The sequence below is a fragment of the Apostichopus japonicus genome, chromosome 1 (genome assembly GCF_037975245.1).
Source record: "Apostichopus japonicus isolate 1M-3 chromosome 1, ASM3797524v1, whole genome shotgun sequence".
Taxonomy (NCBI): domain Eukaryota; kingdom Metazoa; phylum Echinodermata; class Holothuroidea; order Aspidochirotida; family Stichopodidae; genus Apostichopus; species Apostichopus japonicus.
Genome location: NC_092561.1, coordinates 20,115,382 through 20,130,052, shown reverse-complemented (window position 1 = coordinate 20,130,052; position 14,671 = coordinate 20,115,382). Strand labels below are relative to the sequence as shown.

General features: G+C 36.9%; 2 protein-coding genes across 12 annotated transcripts in view; one reads left to right on the top strand and one right to left on the bottom strand.

Annotated features, from left to right (window-relative positions):
• The window catches only part of LOC139970765 (uncharacterized), a 151,619-nt gene extending 149,276 nt beyond the window's left edge, over positions 1-2,343 (top strand). For all 4 annotated transcript variants that reach the window (XM_071976800.1, XM_071976774.1, XM_071976739.1 and 1 more), the window contains one exon: positions 332-2,343. In XM_071976800.1, the coding sequence (XP_071832901.1) occupies positions 332-354 (23 nt within the window). In that variant the 3' untranslated portion in view covers positions 355-2,343. The remainder of the gene's footprint in view (positions 1-331) is intronic.
• The window catches only part of LOC139970852 (small subunit processome component 20 homolog), a 175,865-nt gene that overhangs the window by 160,821 nt on the left and 373 nt on the right, over positions 1-14,671 (bottom strand). For 3 of the 8 annotated variants that reach the window (XM_071976931.1, XM_071976943.1, XM_071976936.1), the window contains exons 2-6: positions 9,553-9,636; positions 8,579-8,645; positions 7,736-7,868; positions 6,709-6,942; positions 6,242-6,386 (exon numbers count right to left, since the gene is read on the bottom strand). In XM_071976931.1, the coding sequence (XP_071833032.1) occupies positions 6,765-6,942; positions 7,736-7,868; positions 8,579-8,645; positions 9,553-9,636 (462 nt within the window). In that variant the 3' untranslated portion in view covers positions 6,242-6,386; positions 6,709-6,764. The other 5 variants (XM_071976897.1, XM_071976902.1, XM_071976920.1 and 2 more) reach the window with 4 other exon arrangements.

Here is a 14,671-nt window from a genome sequence, read left to right as displayed (position 1 = left end):
ATCTCACTTTTACAACTTTCCCATTAAATGAAGTGGACAGATGGAATCCAATGTCAGTGTACCAGTAAATGAATCATATATCTCATCACTGTAAACTTACAAAGCTGCCACTTATGTTCATGTAAGACCCCGAGTAACATTCCTCAGCAAAATATAACACTAATTGTTGTAAGGATATTTTAGTTGTCATTTCTGTGAAGCGTACTTTTTTGGTTTAAATTACACTGCCAAAAAAGCTTTTTTTTATGGTAGAAGTTTTTAGGCCTTTGCATATATAGAACATTTTTGACTATCAACTTTTATTTTACTAAACACCTTTCTACCTTTTTAGCCACTATCCAAAATGATAACTGATGATTGGTTAGATCCAGGCAAGTGCTTTGCCAACTAACAGAGGTACTGTCTCCAGCCAAACTGTTCTGTTTGTCAGAAGGTTTTCCATTTTCCTCTTCTCTTGGAGGAACGAATGTGACAGTCACTGTCAGTGAGGCAACTTGTACTAGTGTTCTTGATAACATATTGACAGATTCTTGTGGAATGGGAGATATGTTATGTAGAAGTAAGTTTATTTTGAACATTGTAACTGTAGTAACTAATATCTGAAGCTATATGTGAGCTGAGAGTGGCTGACTTCAATTGATATGAACGAAAAAATATATTTATATGAAGTTTGTCAATAAATAAGCAAAACTCAGAATTGTCTTAAAGCAATGATATCAGTTTATACTTGCATGAAAGTATGTTTTTTCCTTTTTAGATATTTGTCAATTTCAGCTTTTAAAGTAATACTCACAACATACATCAATTTAGAATGATATACCTGCATTTATAATCAACTACCATTGTAGCCAACGCTACTTGTGCTGCTTTCTGGTTTTCGTCTTAAACAGAATATCATTAATCATATCATGGTTATTCAGGCAGTATGACCGAATCAGAGGTGCAAAACACAACGATACGGTGATGGAGAATTTATGTCAGTAATACTGTTCATCAGCATCGATATCTCGTATTGTATGTTATAGATTTGTCAGATATCTCAGAACTCTTTGCACTAATTTGCTTAAGTGAATTCCTTGCATGATCAAAATAAAAATAAAAATGTGAGCAAACTGCTTATCCACTAGAGAGCCTGTGTAATAGAATGCGTAAAAGTAAGTAGGCCTGACGTTTAGATCCTAGCAGGATCTTCTTCAGAGGCTGAAAACTTTGATTTAAAATGTAAACAGCTGCCATAATATCTGTTTATCTGTTTATTTACTGCACTTCATGAAAACATTGTGCAGTAATTAAGGCACTAGTAATATCTGTGCCGCTAAGAAATCTAAAAAATATTTTAAATGTATCTCTTTTTACAGATACTGATGTTGGTTTTGATGATAATCGTAACCTATGCATTCATGATGACATGTTTGTGGGTGGGTGTGTTTTTTTTTAAGGAAAAGTCGCCCAGGAAAGAACGTGGGCACGAAAACCAACCTACCAAACGACTGATCCGCTCTCAGCCCCAGTCCCCTTGCATCGGGACTGTCACTGTGTGATCATTGTCGGGTGTGCATCACCATTCCCCTTAAAAGGGAAAAGATGATACACATGATCATGGGTGTGTATGGGTGTGTGTGTGTATGTGACGCCCTTGGTTCGTAAACATGATAACTCAACAATGGCAAGTTGGATTGAATTCATACTTGGTACAGATATGTGCCATAGTGAGTAGAAGAGCCCTATTGATTTTTTGTGCTCATCTCATGAATAATAATGAGATCACAGGGTCAAATGTAAATATTTTCAGAATTGAATCATAGTTTGTGTGAAGGTGTTGGTAAATAGTGGGTACATGATAATGTATGTTCAATGTGATAAAATGCACATTTATTAGGGGGCAGGGCTTGAGTTGATTTTTGCTACATTTAGCTTGAAAACATGTTTTGTTAACATATCTCGTAGGTAGGTCCACAGTCAGTGAAAGAACCTTGCTGATCAAATTAATCAACAATGACCAAAGCTTGGGATTATAATGTCAGTTGGCAAGGAATCACGATAAACCCACTGGCTTTCTGGTTTTCTCAATAAAATAATACAATCGCAACGCTAACACTGATCTATTGTGATGGTTTATTAGTTTCTTAGTTAATTAATGAAGCGTGTCCCTATATAAATGTGTCTAGATATGTTGATAGATATTATTGAGATATTCTATGGCTTAAGTTATGACCTAGCCTTTGTTAATTTTAATATTTCATTTTAATTATCAATTTTAGTCTGTATACATTCAATTTATAAAATGGCATCGCATATCTTTTTGTAGCATAGTAAACAATAAACAATCTCAATAAATAAAAAGTCATTGTTGCAGCTCATTTTACTAGCATATTGTTCTATACTCCCATGGTCCGTCAGCTGAATCCTCGGTTTGGTGCAACATTGCAAACCTCTCAGGCCCGTTGACGTGGATTTACCGAGGTTGCTAAAGACTTTTGTTCAAGGAATGAACACAGGAGGATTTGTTTTGGAAAGTTCTAAATTATGGATGAACACAGATCAAAGTACAGATGTTGGTTCATTGATAGAGTCACGTGCACCATAATAGTATTGATAGCATACTAACACATCATATATATTTAAGTGATATGGCCAGTTTACCGGTTTATAGCATAACGAGTGATGGTTGTGGAATGAGAATGTGCCCCTCTGATGTTGTGCCCCCCCTCCCATCTTGTTGGAAAATTACTACCCCCCTGTATTCTGGCGTGTGGATCTATATCGTTAGGGATACAGCTTTAAGTAAAATGAGGTGGTGATAATATTTGTCATTAATATTTAGTCATATCACATCCCCAAAAACCAGCCGAAGCCGGCCTAGGTCAACTATATCCAGGGTCCAATAAATAAGAATACAGCAGCTGAGCAGACGACACTAATAAAGTACTACTGTCCCTTCCTAAGAATTATCTGCGAAACTCCAGTCCACTCTCACATTTTGACGATTTTGGCCCCCAAATGCGGCCCTTGGTATCACCATTTGGTGTGATTTTATGTCAACTTTATCACTTTAGTTATGTCAAAGACGTAGTGTTTGTATTACGCTTCGTTACTTTCTTGCCATACAAGCAAAGCGCCACCAGTTAGTTGAATGGCTTTATATATGTCCCATGACATCATTCCCCCTACTTAAATTTCTATGGTAATTACTGTTACGGTTAAATTCACCCAACATGGCAGCATAGAAAAACGTTGTACTCAAGCAGAAGCCGAAGCGAATTTAACAGATCACACATCCGGAGTATATACATATATACGTAAGCATGCTAAGATCTTTATTACCGCTCTCATTTCTTTCGCGGAACCAAATCATACTGTAGTTTATAAATCAGCGATCTTCTAGGGTGTCATACTCCTGTTAGAGTCTATATCAATCCGACCGAGTGTTCTCCTTCAGGAAATGTGCCAAAATGCAGTAGGAGAACATCATTTTTGATATATTATAAATCAGGATCTGTTTTGTGGTCTGTATGTTGAAGAGCATGAATGGCCTTACATATGGTGCAAACATTGGGTCAATTTAGGCAATTTTAGACCAATTTAGGCCTACCAGGAGCAGCGTACGAAAATTGTTTACAACTGAGTAAAGATGTTTGTTTATAAGTGACGAAAACTTCAGGCTCTGATAGCCAAAAATCTCTACTGTCATAATGTGGGAAATTGATGGTGCCATGAGAGGCCAACTTGTCAGCGTATCCAGTGATGGGTAGCGTTCAGCTAGTGAGAACTTTTATTTAGACTTAGAGACCACATTACTTCTGTGATTTAGTATGTAAGTCAATGGGGCTTTTAATAGGTGTTATGCTACCTTAAGCATTTGATTTACATATAGTTCCAATCAAATTTGTCTAAAAAGAAAATCGGACTAAAATAATTCTTCACGATCATTAAAAAAAAAATGAAAGCATGAGAATAACTAGAGACTATAAGCGCTCATTAATATTGTTATATAATATATCGTATATATGAATAATGTGGAGCATGTACCAGTTATACGAAATTCATGAATATCTTGACACTAATGGCTACACAATATGCATTATTTCCAGACACTAAACCAAGCCTAGTGTATCACGTCAGTAAAGGAAATCAATGCTTCGTATCTGCTTTAAAATTTCTATACTAATAGCTTTAAGGAAATTCTAACAGGTCGACTATTTAACCTGTAGCCTACATTATAATGTGCAATCAAAAATCAAATGCTATAGTTTTGGATAATCAATCTAAATGTAGCCTACTGCGCAAATCACGCTCGCCCCCTTTCTTTTTCTTTTTTGATTCTCTCTGTATTGCACTAATTTAAACAAGGTGGGCGGCAGTTTGAGAATGCGTTCGTGGCTTGTCAGAATACTGTGTCAAACCAAAACGCCATGAAATTTGCAAGGTGAAAAATATAACCCTTTTCATAGATACCGACACTTTTCCCTCATCAATTACTCCCCAACCCGCAGAAGAAAATTGTACATGTAGACAATGTTAACAGACCCACTTTACACATAACTAGAGTCTTAACATTAATCGCAAGTCGTAGATTTGAAATCATCATTCACACTATATATGGTGTTGTTTACTCCGAGGCAGGAATATGATGGTATATAGTGTACATCTGTTTCAAAAGAGGGCGATATATAGATTTACTGAGTTAACTTCAACATTAACGTAAGGAGATATTTATATCAAATTTGCCGATGTCTCATTACAGGTAAATCAACCTTCAAACTACACGAATGTGTAACCATTAACTTACTGTTGGTATACTCTCGAAAGCGTAAATATAGCTCTTGTCAATAAGGTTACATTTTTGTTAGTGCATGCAAAAAGAATCGGTTCTTTGTGTTGATATATATCGTGAGGTAGAGAGAGAGACAGAGAGACATGTCCTTTGCTATTAGACACTGTAACTTAAAAAGTATGTGGTGCAAGAATCATATTCTTTCTCTGGAGTCAACTGAAGTCAAAGTGAGACAAACTTGTAAACACTGTCACTCAAGAGATATCTTGGTTGAGGTAAATATTTATTATGCAGATCTCTTTGATGAATACAATAAGCCTATTGACGTTGGTGGATTTCTTATGCCATACGAAGTCAGCATATATAGATCAAATTCCTCAAAACAAATCTTGTAAATATGAAACGTCGTACAGTACATCTTGGTTGAAATTCGTATTTGGTATGCAGCTTCACCTTAGAGACTGGAAGAGCTACATAGTGGTATGTGGACGTCAAATTTTATTTGTAAAAACAATATCAAAAATGTTCAGCTTATTTAAATTTAATAGTTGGTTTGTACTGCATGGACATTCGTCCGTCAACAAATTAAATCTATTGAAAATACGCCAATAGTGATCAAATTCCGAAACCCTTATAGCTGCAACAGTAAAGAGTGAATGAATTTTGAACTTGAAGGGCAGTTCCCCTTCATTAGGAGAATCATGCTGATCTCTTCAAGACACTGGGTAATGGTCTTATTTGCAGTGTTACCATTGAATGTTTTCATATAAAGTGTTGCAATGAAGTACTCAGCCATTTGACCTTCTGGTAGTGTACCTGCCAAGAGCAAACAAAAGTGGGTTATATTCAATGAGGTGATGGTTAGTGAACGCTGCAGGAAACAACAGAGGGACTGATGTCCTCATAGCAACCGAGCTGTCAATGTGTGTAAAATTTATACCAAAGAATGCATGTTCATTAAATGAACTTCTATATGCAGAGAACATTCACAGCTAAACTAACATTCGAAATGTATCACATGTCATCCTCCTATAGCTTTTGTAGATATATCCATTCAACTTAATCTGATATAGCCAATATTGTTTTGGGTTTTTTTCTCGTTTTTTTTTAAATCACATTTTTCTGCAGATTATTGGAAGTAATGTAATGTTGCTATGATACATACATAAACATACATAGGATAGATACTATATACAGGTGTGCATTGCAACATATGGCTCACTGCAGCAACAAGTTAATTGCCAAACAACCAATGCCCAGAATTTACACATGAATATGCAATGACGGTGCATAAGGGTCTGTTTTAGAAGGATTTTGAGATAAACAAAGCCATTTTGCTACTCACTGAGATGGAGCTTCAACTAATAATAAAAAAAAATGGAAAAAAATATGTCATAACCACACTTACGTGAACTACATCGTGAATGAGTCGAAGGAATGAAGGAAGTCTGAATGTATTCTACTTACATCTGGATTCTTTGTAAGATCTTTGAAAAGGAACTCGAAAAAGTCATCTTGGGTTTTCACTTTCCTCATCATTTATGCAAAGCTGTCCGCTGCAAACCGCTGGATGTGTTGCTTCCTGTCACTGGTGAGCAATACTGAGTAAAAACTAAAAGATTTCAAGGTGGGGAGCAAAAAAATCATCATAATTGATTGCAGTTTTAGAACAAATAGTACTTGATTCATAAAATGGATCATTTTTAGTATAAAAGAAGCGACTAGTTTTTGTTTTAAGGAAATTAACGAGTATTTACTGTTATATATCAGAGTTCAATTGATCTAAATGAGACTGTTTTGATGGGTTTTTGTGTTTTACCCTAAATGAGAGTGACAAATCATGATAACATTGTTAATGTTTATGCACAGGATAAACTTAGCATCGGCACTTTTGAAGTCAGTATCATGATAGTATCTAGTGGTAGAGTGTCTACCTAAGGTGATCTGGGTTCTCGGTTCAAAACCTAACCAGGAACCAAATTCTCTAGACCTATTCCAAACTGCAAAAAGCTATCGCCATAGAAACTTGAAGAGGTAGCCCAGTGTCTGAAAGCGGCCTCAATTGATCAGTATCTTGGGTGTCCAACAAGTCAACAATGATGAGAAAAAACTCTCGGAAGTGAGGGTACATGTCCTTTTGGAGATCTTGAGCAATTTGAACCACCAAACTAAGAAGAAGAAGTAGAAGAAAATGAAGATAAAGTCAAATCAAAATCTGTTCTCATAACGTCGTCCACAATATCTGCACTGCAGTTATAATATCATAGTATCATAGAGTGATTAAGTATTCTTAGATTTCCCAAGACTCTGAAAAGCACGCTCAGGACCTGGGCAATGTGACAAAGTTAGCCCAAAATTTTCTAATATCTTTATGTAGCGACATCACACATCATACATACATCACGCAGTATCATAGAGTACTCCAAAACATTGACCATGAGAAGCATATATTCTTTGACCGTGCAATATGACACTCATGGAGAAACATTCCTTGCTAATAGATGGAAGTCTACCTTGGGGAAATAATTCATGGCAAAATACTATGTAAAATGCAAAGTCCAGAGATCTACTGTATTTATGTAACATATTTTCTTTACATAGGAAACTTAGCACTTACAGTAGTTAGACACAAATTTCAGAGCCTTCAAAAACTGCAGCACAAAGTTTGAAGATTTATTCCCGGAGTACCTCAATCACTTTTTCTTTGAACTTTGAATATGGTTGTTTCAAGGAGACATAAATTTTGGGAAATAAACTCTTTCTTACTTCAGAAAATGGAACAAAGAGGATAACACCTGGTGAAATAGAAATTCAAGCTGGATCTGGGATGTCGTTACTTAGCAACTATCTTGAATACCAAATATTCCTTTTTGCACATACAGAAACAAAAAGAAAACACATCTGTAAGTACTGCACTGTGTGATCATGTAAAGTATCTATTGTTTCAATGATAGTACTTACTCCAACAGCGGTAGGTACGCTAAGCTTGATCTGATCTTCAAATGCTTCTTCAACAGCGACAAACAATCGGCCTCATGGTGAACAAGTTGTGCGAAGTTCCGAATGTTGAATGAAACCTCCCGTGTAAAGTTGACTGCAAAAAGGAGGATGGTACTTTTTTACCACAGAAATAAAACGGCGCATAACTTTACGGTTTAAATAAACCATTTAGGTGCCACTGGAGACTTGAGGATTAAAGTATGCAAGACACCTTTGTCCAAGAAGTGAAGGGATCAACATTTTACTACATAAAGAATGTCAAAAGGAATCATTTCAAAGAATAGTTCAAAGGTATTCTGTCTTTGTTGTTGAAAACAGTGAACTGTTATTCGCTAAGCCCAGGCATACAGTACCCTAGGATATTCATATTGAGAAAAGATGACATTTGAAACCTACCAAAACCCCAAGTACTGTACAGTACACATTTAAAACAACCATATCATGCATGTGTAGAGGATAGACCAGCGCAGTGGTGTAACCATGGAGAGGGGGAACTAGACCCCACCCCCCCAAAAAAAAAACAATTGTCAGGAAATGTTTTTCTTTTTGGAAAATAGATTAAATGGTAGCCCCCCTAGAAAAGCATTGCCCCCCCCACCTTCCATAGAAAAAGTCTAGCTATGCCCCTGGACCAGTGAACTAGAATTTGTAAGGTAAGCCTTAAACTTATTATATATGACTAAAGCACAACTTGCGAAACTCACCAACCTTCTGAATACAACAAATCTCAGAGGATAAATTTACTAACTCAAACCAACCCTGCTACTGTATGAATACCATGTGCAGCTTTTGCAGCCAACTCACCAAAGTCTTGAGTGCAATTGAAGTCAGACCATTTTGCTAACCCTACTACAAAATATGAATCTCCATCCTGAAGAATAAGAAAGAACAGACAATTACAGAACTGAAAACTAAAATCAAAGGTTCAAATATACATTTATATTTGGAGTGATTATCAAACATTATTTATTACCTTTTAAATTATTCTCAGAAAAATAAAATATGTGAAAGAAGCCAAACTCAGATGCATTTACTGCTTATACATTTTAACCGAATGTTATATTTTAAGCCGATATGAGTTGCCCTTGTAAATGTTACTGTACCTCTACAATGTTCATCATTTGAAGTAAAGATAAAGTTAAAGTTGAAGGTTTTCAGTCTTGTTTCAGGCCAAGGCTCCCTCACAAAACTTTACAACTTAACACCTGGTCGTTGGTATGTTGTCACACCCACACACCGAAGAATGCCCAATTTAAACAATCCCTCCTAAGGCAATACCACATCTAGGTGTACCCCGGGGGACTTCGCATAGGGTGCAGCCGAAAACCAGCACATGCAACTATACTTACAAGTTACCTCCAGGGTGCCAGTTCACACACTTTGGTGAAAAGAGGCAATTTAAGATAAAGTGTTTGGCCAACGACACAATGTAATGATCTGGTCAGTTCTCAAACCTGAAAGCCTTGGATCACAAGTCCACTGCCTTCAACCACACCGCTATGTTGCTCTTAAAATTGATTGTGGCCTTGTAGGAATATAGTACTAACCCATGAAATACAGTTAATGCCTGTAAATACAGTGTAATACAGTAGAGACATCTCCTGTACATCCTCCCCTAAAACTGTTATTTTCCTCCCATATGATTTACGGGAGGAGACTAAAAATTTAGGGGAGGACACTAAGGTTTTTCAGCCTGGGAGGAAACTACAGTAATGGGTCCCGAAAGTAACAGTAGCCCATCCAAGTTAATGCATGTATCTCATGTGCAGCAGGCCTACCTCATTCAGCTCATCGGTGGCTCGGGTACCCCGCCGAATGACATCAACGTTGATACTTGAAATCCGCTCGGTGAAACTTTCAAACTGTGAAATAATGAAAACAGAATCTCCTAAATAATTCATAGCCTACTGTAAATTCATAGAGAAATACCCCAAACACCTGTTTGTAATTACTATATAAATTGAACATTTAATTTGTATTTATATATATGTATTTATACATACAGTATATATTTTTGTTCTTTTCTTTTCTTTCTTCAGGGAGTGTTCCACATTGTTAAGCTTTTGAGCTTAATGGAAGACTTCCCTCCACTTTGTACTTTTGTGGCAAAACAAATAAATAAATAAAATAAACACCTAGGTTAACTCATGATATATTTGAGTATCCTGGTGAAAGCTGCATTTAATAATAAAAAATACTATGAGGTTCTGGTAACCTAGTGTGAATAGTTAAGTTTTAAGGTATGGCAAACCGGGCATTACTTAAATATATAATAAGCCTATAGGATGGTGACCTAGGGCCTAGTAGGGTCATTCCATATCAAATCACCAAATTTTGGGGTATGTTGTAGTTCGACATCTTTGAAAAATTCCCAAATTTATTGTATGAGTGGACTACCATAAAATAAGCATATTCTGAAAATTTCAGTTGTATTGCTTTATTATTGGCCGATTTAAAATTCTTTGAAATTCTGCAATTTGTCGCCACCATGGCATTTTGGCATTTTCTTGACTTTTGAGGTCTCATTTCTCAGCAATTAAACATTCTACTACCTTTCTATTACAGATGCCTACAGAGTCTAACCCATAGAACAGGAAAAGAAAAAATTAGGCTACAAAAATATTGTCTTGTGGAGTTAGGTCAACTTAAAAGTGTCAAAATATTTGATTTTTGTACTTTTCACTAAAAAATGTGCTATTTTTAGTGATGAATTGTTCCTAAACCATTGCTTCAGGGTACTTGATTCTTTCAGAGGTTATTATGTCTGGTACAATCATTACAAAATGTTGATTACAACGCTTTCCTATAATGTATATGCAAGTTGTGCAACTCTAAAGTTGCTATTTCATGCTGCGATTCAGCATGAGGTAGGGGTTTTGATGCCAATTTTAATTTGACGCGTTTTGAGTTATTGGCCGTCAAAAACGACCTCTTTTGTACATCTGAGCAACTTAACAACTTCATAAATTAATATTGAGAACAGCTAGAACCCTGAAAATTGTTAATGTGTAAGAACTTTATACTCATTAAAGAGGTTATGAAATGAAAAATTTTCATGTCTTAGAATGGTTTATCTACATTACTACAACACCATCCATCAGGGTTCGGTTTCTTCCGGAAGAAACCTATTTCTTCCGGGGACGTGGAAGAAACTGGAAGAAACCTGTTTCTTCCGGGTTTCTTCCGGAAAAAACTGGAAGAAACCGGAAGAAACCGGAAGAAACTGTGAAAATTGGCATATACGCAGCACAACCCACATACATGATAAAGAGACAAATAGTTTAAGGGTTAAGGTGGTAACACTTGGTAAAGCGCACATTACTGTAAAAAACACTCAATGGCGCTGAACAAACAAAACAATTATAAAAACGATTTCTTAAATAAATGAGTCTTTAAAGCAGCTTTAAAAGTTCTGATGGTCTTCGAATTTCTTGTGTCGACGGGGAGAGCGTTCCAAAGTCTAGGGCCAGTGACGCTGAAAGAGCGGCCTGCGAAACATTTGCGGCGTGTGAAAGGAACCTTGAGAAGGATGCCCTTTGACGAGCGTGTTGAACGACCAGGTGTCTTAATTTCCAGCAACTCGGACAGATAAGCTGGTGCTGAATTATGTATACACTTATAAACGAGGAGGAGGATCTCGTACTCGGCACTGACATTGACGGGGAGGATGTGCAGCTCCTTCAATGCTGCGGAGGCACTATCATATTTTGATCTGCCGAGAATAATTTTAGCCGTGTAATTTTGGATCCTTTGTAGGGGATGAAGTGTGGAGGCCGGGAGGTTGATAAAAAGACCATTGCAATAGTCCATATGAGAGAAAATCATGGCATTTGCAATTTTGAGACATGTCGACTTGTCCAAATATTTCCGGATCTTCTTCAGATTAAACCATCTGACTGAAATGCATACCATTGAAACCATCAAAATATGATTTTGTTTTTGTTTTGATTATAATTTTGGGTTGTTTTTCTACACCAAAAGATGTTGCTTATAGATCAAAATATGGAAGGACTACTTATCATCTCGCGATGCCCCCATCAACCAGAATTGCATAACTGGCCATACTGTACAGTATGAATGATTAACCTGGATTGGCCCATGCACTCAGGCTTCAGGAGTAGGATTGAAACCTATGGTCATAGTGGTCAATGTAATAGTAGTAATGAGTGTGCATTGTAGTAGGCCTACACTAGTTTCCAGGGAACACAGTTTTTAACTAAGAACTGGGCTATAATCAGGACCATTCTGGTCTGCAAAATATTGCTTGCCCATAGTTGTTCCCTGAATTGTCCAATGCTAGTAGCCTACAGTACTACAATATTGTGTACAGTATATGCTGGAAGCAGATCATGTGCTCCAAACCTAGATATAGACTACCTAGATGACACTATATTGCTTCTTGTCCATTTATTACATAGTTAGAAATCATTGCAGGTTGTTATGAAACTTTATCAACAGTTTTTCCCCAAAAACTGAGTTTCTTCCATTTTGTCCGGAAGAAACTGGAAGAAACCTATTTCTTCCGAGTGGAAAAAACTGCGGTTTATTCCGCGGTTTTTTCCACCCCCGGAAGAAACCTGCGAACCCTGCCATCCATGCACAACTTTCCGTAAATACGGCTTCAAACGCCAGAAATTCGCTGTCAAAGTATTCCCCAGAGACCTCTCGAGCTGCCACTCGTAAAAAAAAGCAAAGCTGCCCACCGCAGTTCATCTGACGTCATCAAAGGAACCATTTCAGCCAAAGCCGACTCCCCGCTGTTTACCGATACGGCGTTACACAGTTTACTACATGTAACCACAACACTCTTCTCATCAATTGAAAATGTCTTCTCCCGAATCTTCCGATTCAGAGGAAATCTCTCAGGACATTCGTAAGCTTTGACGAAAATTATTTTCTTGAGGAAGAAGAGGAGGAAATAGTTTTCGAGGGTGATGAAGATAATATCGATGTTTTTCCCTATCAATTTAGCCCCTTGCAGAAGAATTGTAAAACGATCCCGGTGGCCGAGACGCGTCGCTGCCGATCGAAGTCCCCGAGCAAAACGGTTGGACGACCCTGAACCGAAACTGGTTGGTTGAGCATAAACAAAACCACCGTTATTAAGACCATCGTATGATTTAAATTATCTCGAATGTCGATGATCCTGCTACTTAACTTCGTAGCGAAGCTTCTAGAATTTTGTGTCTTACAGTGCAAGGAAAATGTGACATTCTGTACATTGCAACCCTATAGTACTAGTAGTGGTAACATGGGGTCTAGACCTAACTAATAGACGTTGTATAACAGGCTAGCCAGTGTAATTGTATCATCCAACTGTTACGTAAAATCGCAACACAACGCCAGTTTTACCACAAAAGAAAACTTGCAGATCTAGTATTGATTGTTCTTAAACCAACTGGCTTTAAAATTTGTGCGAAATATTAGGTAACCATAAAAAAATCGTCATTTGCTGTAACGAGGAGGCCTAGGCTATGGTCATAACAAGTAATTTGGCAACAGTATAGGCCTACAGGCACTCGTAACGTTGTGTATGTGTAGTGTTTTGAGCGAGTCGTGTTCAAATTCTTCGATTTTGTCATCTTTTGGAAAAGCTTGCAGTAGAACTCCGTCTTTACTTGTGGTGGAGCAACCTGATACCACATATCGGCTCGGCATTTTTAACATTTACGAGATAAATTTACGTAAAAACAAACTCCAAACACTAAATCTCAATTACTACGGAGCAATGCAACAGTGTAATGGTGTGTATTCTCAGACGTTTAAGAATGTAAACATAGCGTCTCGGAAGTGAGCTGAGTTCCTCGACTGACGTCACGCCGCGTTACCGTAAATACAACAATTTTTAGAAAGTTTTTATTACCCTCGAATTTTTGATCGTTTATTCCTCGAGAATGCAAGCTTCGTTTGACACAAATTGGGTATCATTGGAAAGCTACGAGTGTACAGAATACGATGATAAAGATTTTTTTTTTTTCATTTCATAACCTCTTTAATAAAGTATAAACCCTGACAGCTCTAACATGGTTACTTTGGTAAAAAATTGGCATCAAAACCCCTACCTCATGCTGAATCGCAGCATGAAATAGCAACTTTAGAGTTGCACAACTTGCATATATATTATAGGAAAGCGTTGTAATCAATATTTAGTAATGATTGTACCAGACATAATAACCTCTGAAAGAATCAAGTACCCTGAAGCAATGGTTTAGGAACAATTCATAACTAACAATAGCACATTTTTTAGTGAAAAGTACAAAAATCAAATATTTTGACACTTTTAAGTTGACCTAACTCCACAAGACAATATTTTTGTAACCTAATTTTTTCTTTTCCTGTTCTATGGGTTAGACTCTGTAGGCATCTGTAATAGAAAGGTAGTAGAATGTTTAATTGCTGAGAAATGAGACCTCAAAAGTCAAGAAAATGCCAAAATGCCATGGTGGTGACAAATTGCGGAATTTCAAAGAATTTTAAATCGGCCAATTTTAAAGCAATGCAACTGAAATTTTCAGAATATGCTTATTTTATGGTGGTTCAATCATAAAATAAATTTGGGAATTTTTGGAAAGGGTGCAGCAACAGCCATCCGTGATTTGACACAGAATGACCCAGTACTGAAAACTTGCTTTGAAGTATGACTCTGAGTAAAATCTCGGCCTAACTTTAGAATCCATACCATACTGTATGAATGGGAAAGCTTACTAGGGGCTAGGAATTAGGTTTAGGAAGTAGGGAATAGGGTTAGGAAGTAGGGAATATGGTTAGGGGTTTTAATGAATGGTACGGATTCTAAATTACAGGTAGTACCAAAATCTCAAGTTGTAAAGCATTGTTCAAGAACATATATGGTTTCATATAACAATTGGCCTTAAAAGATACTAACATCCAACTATA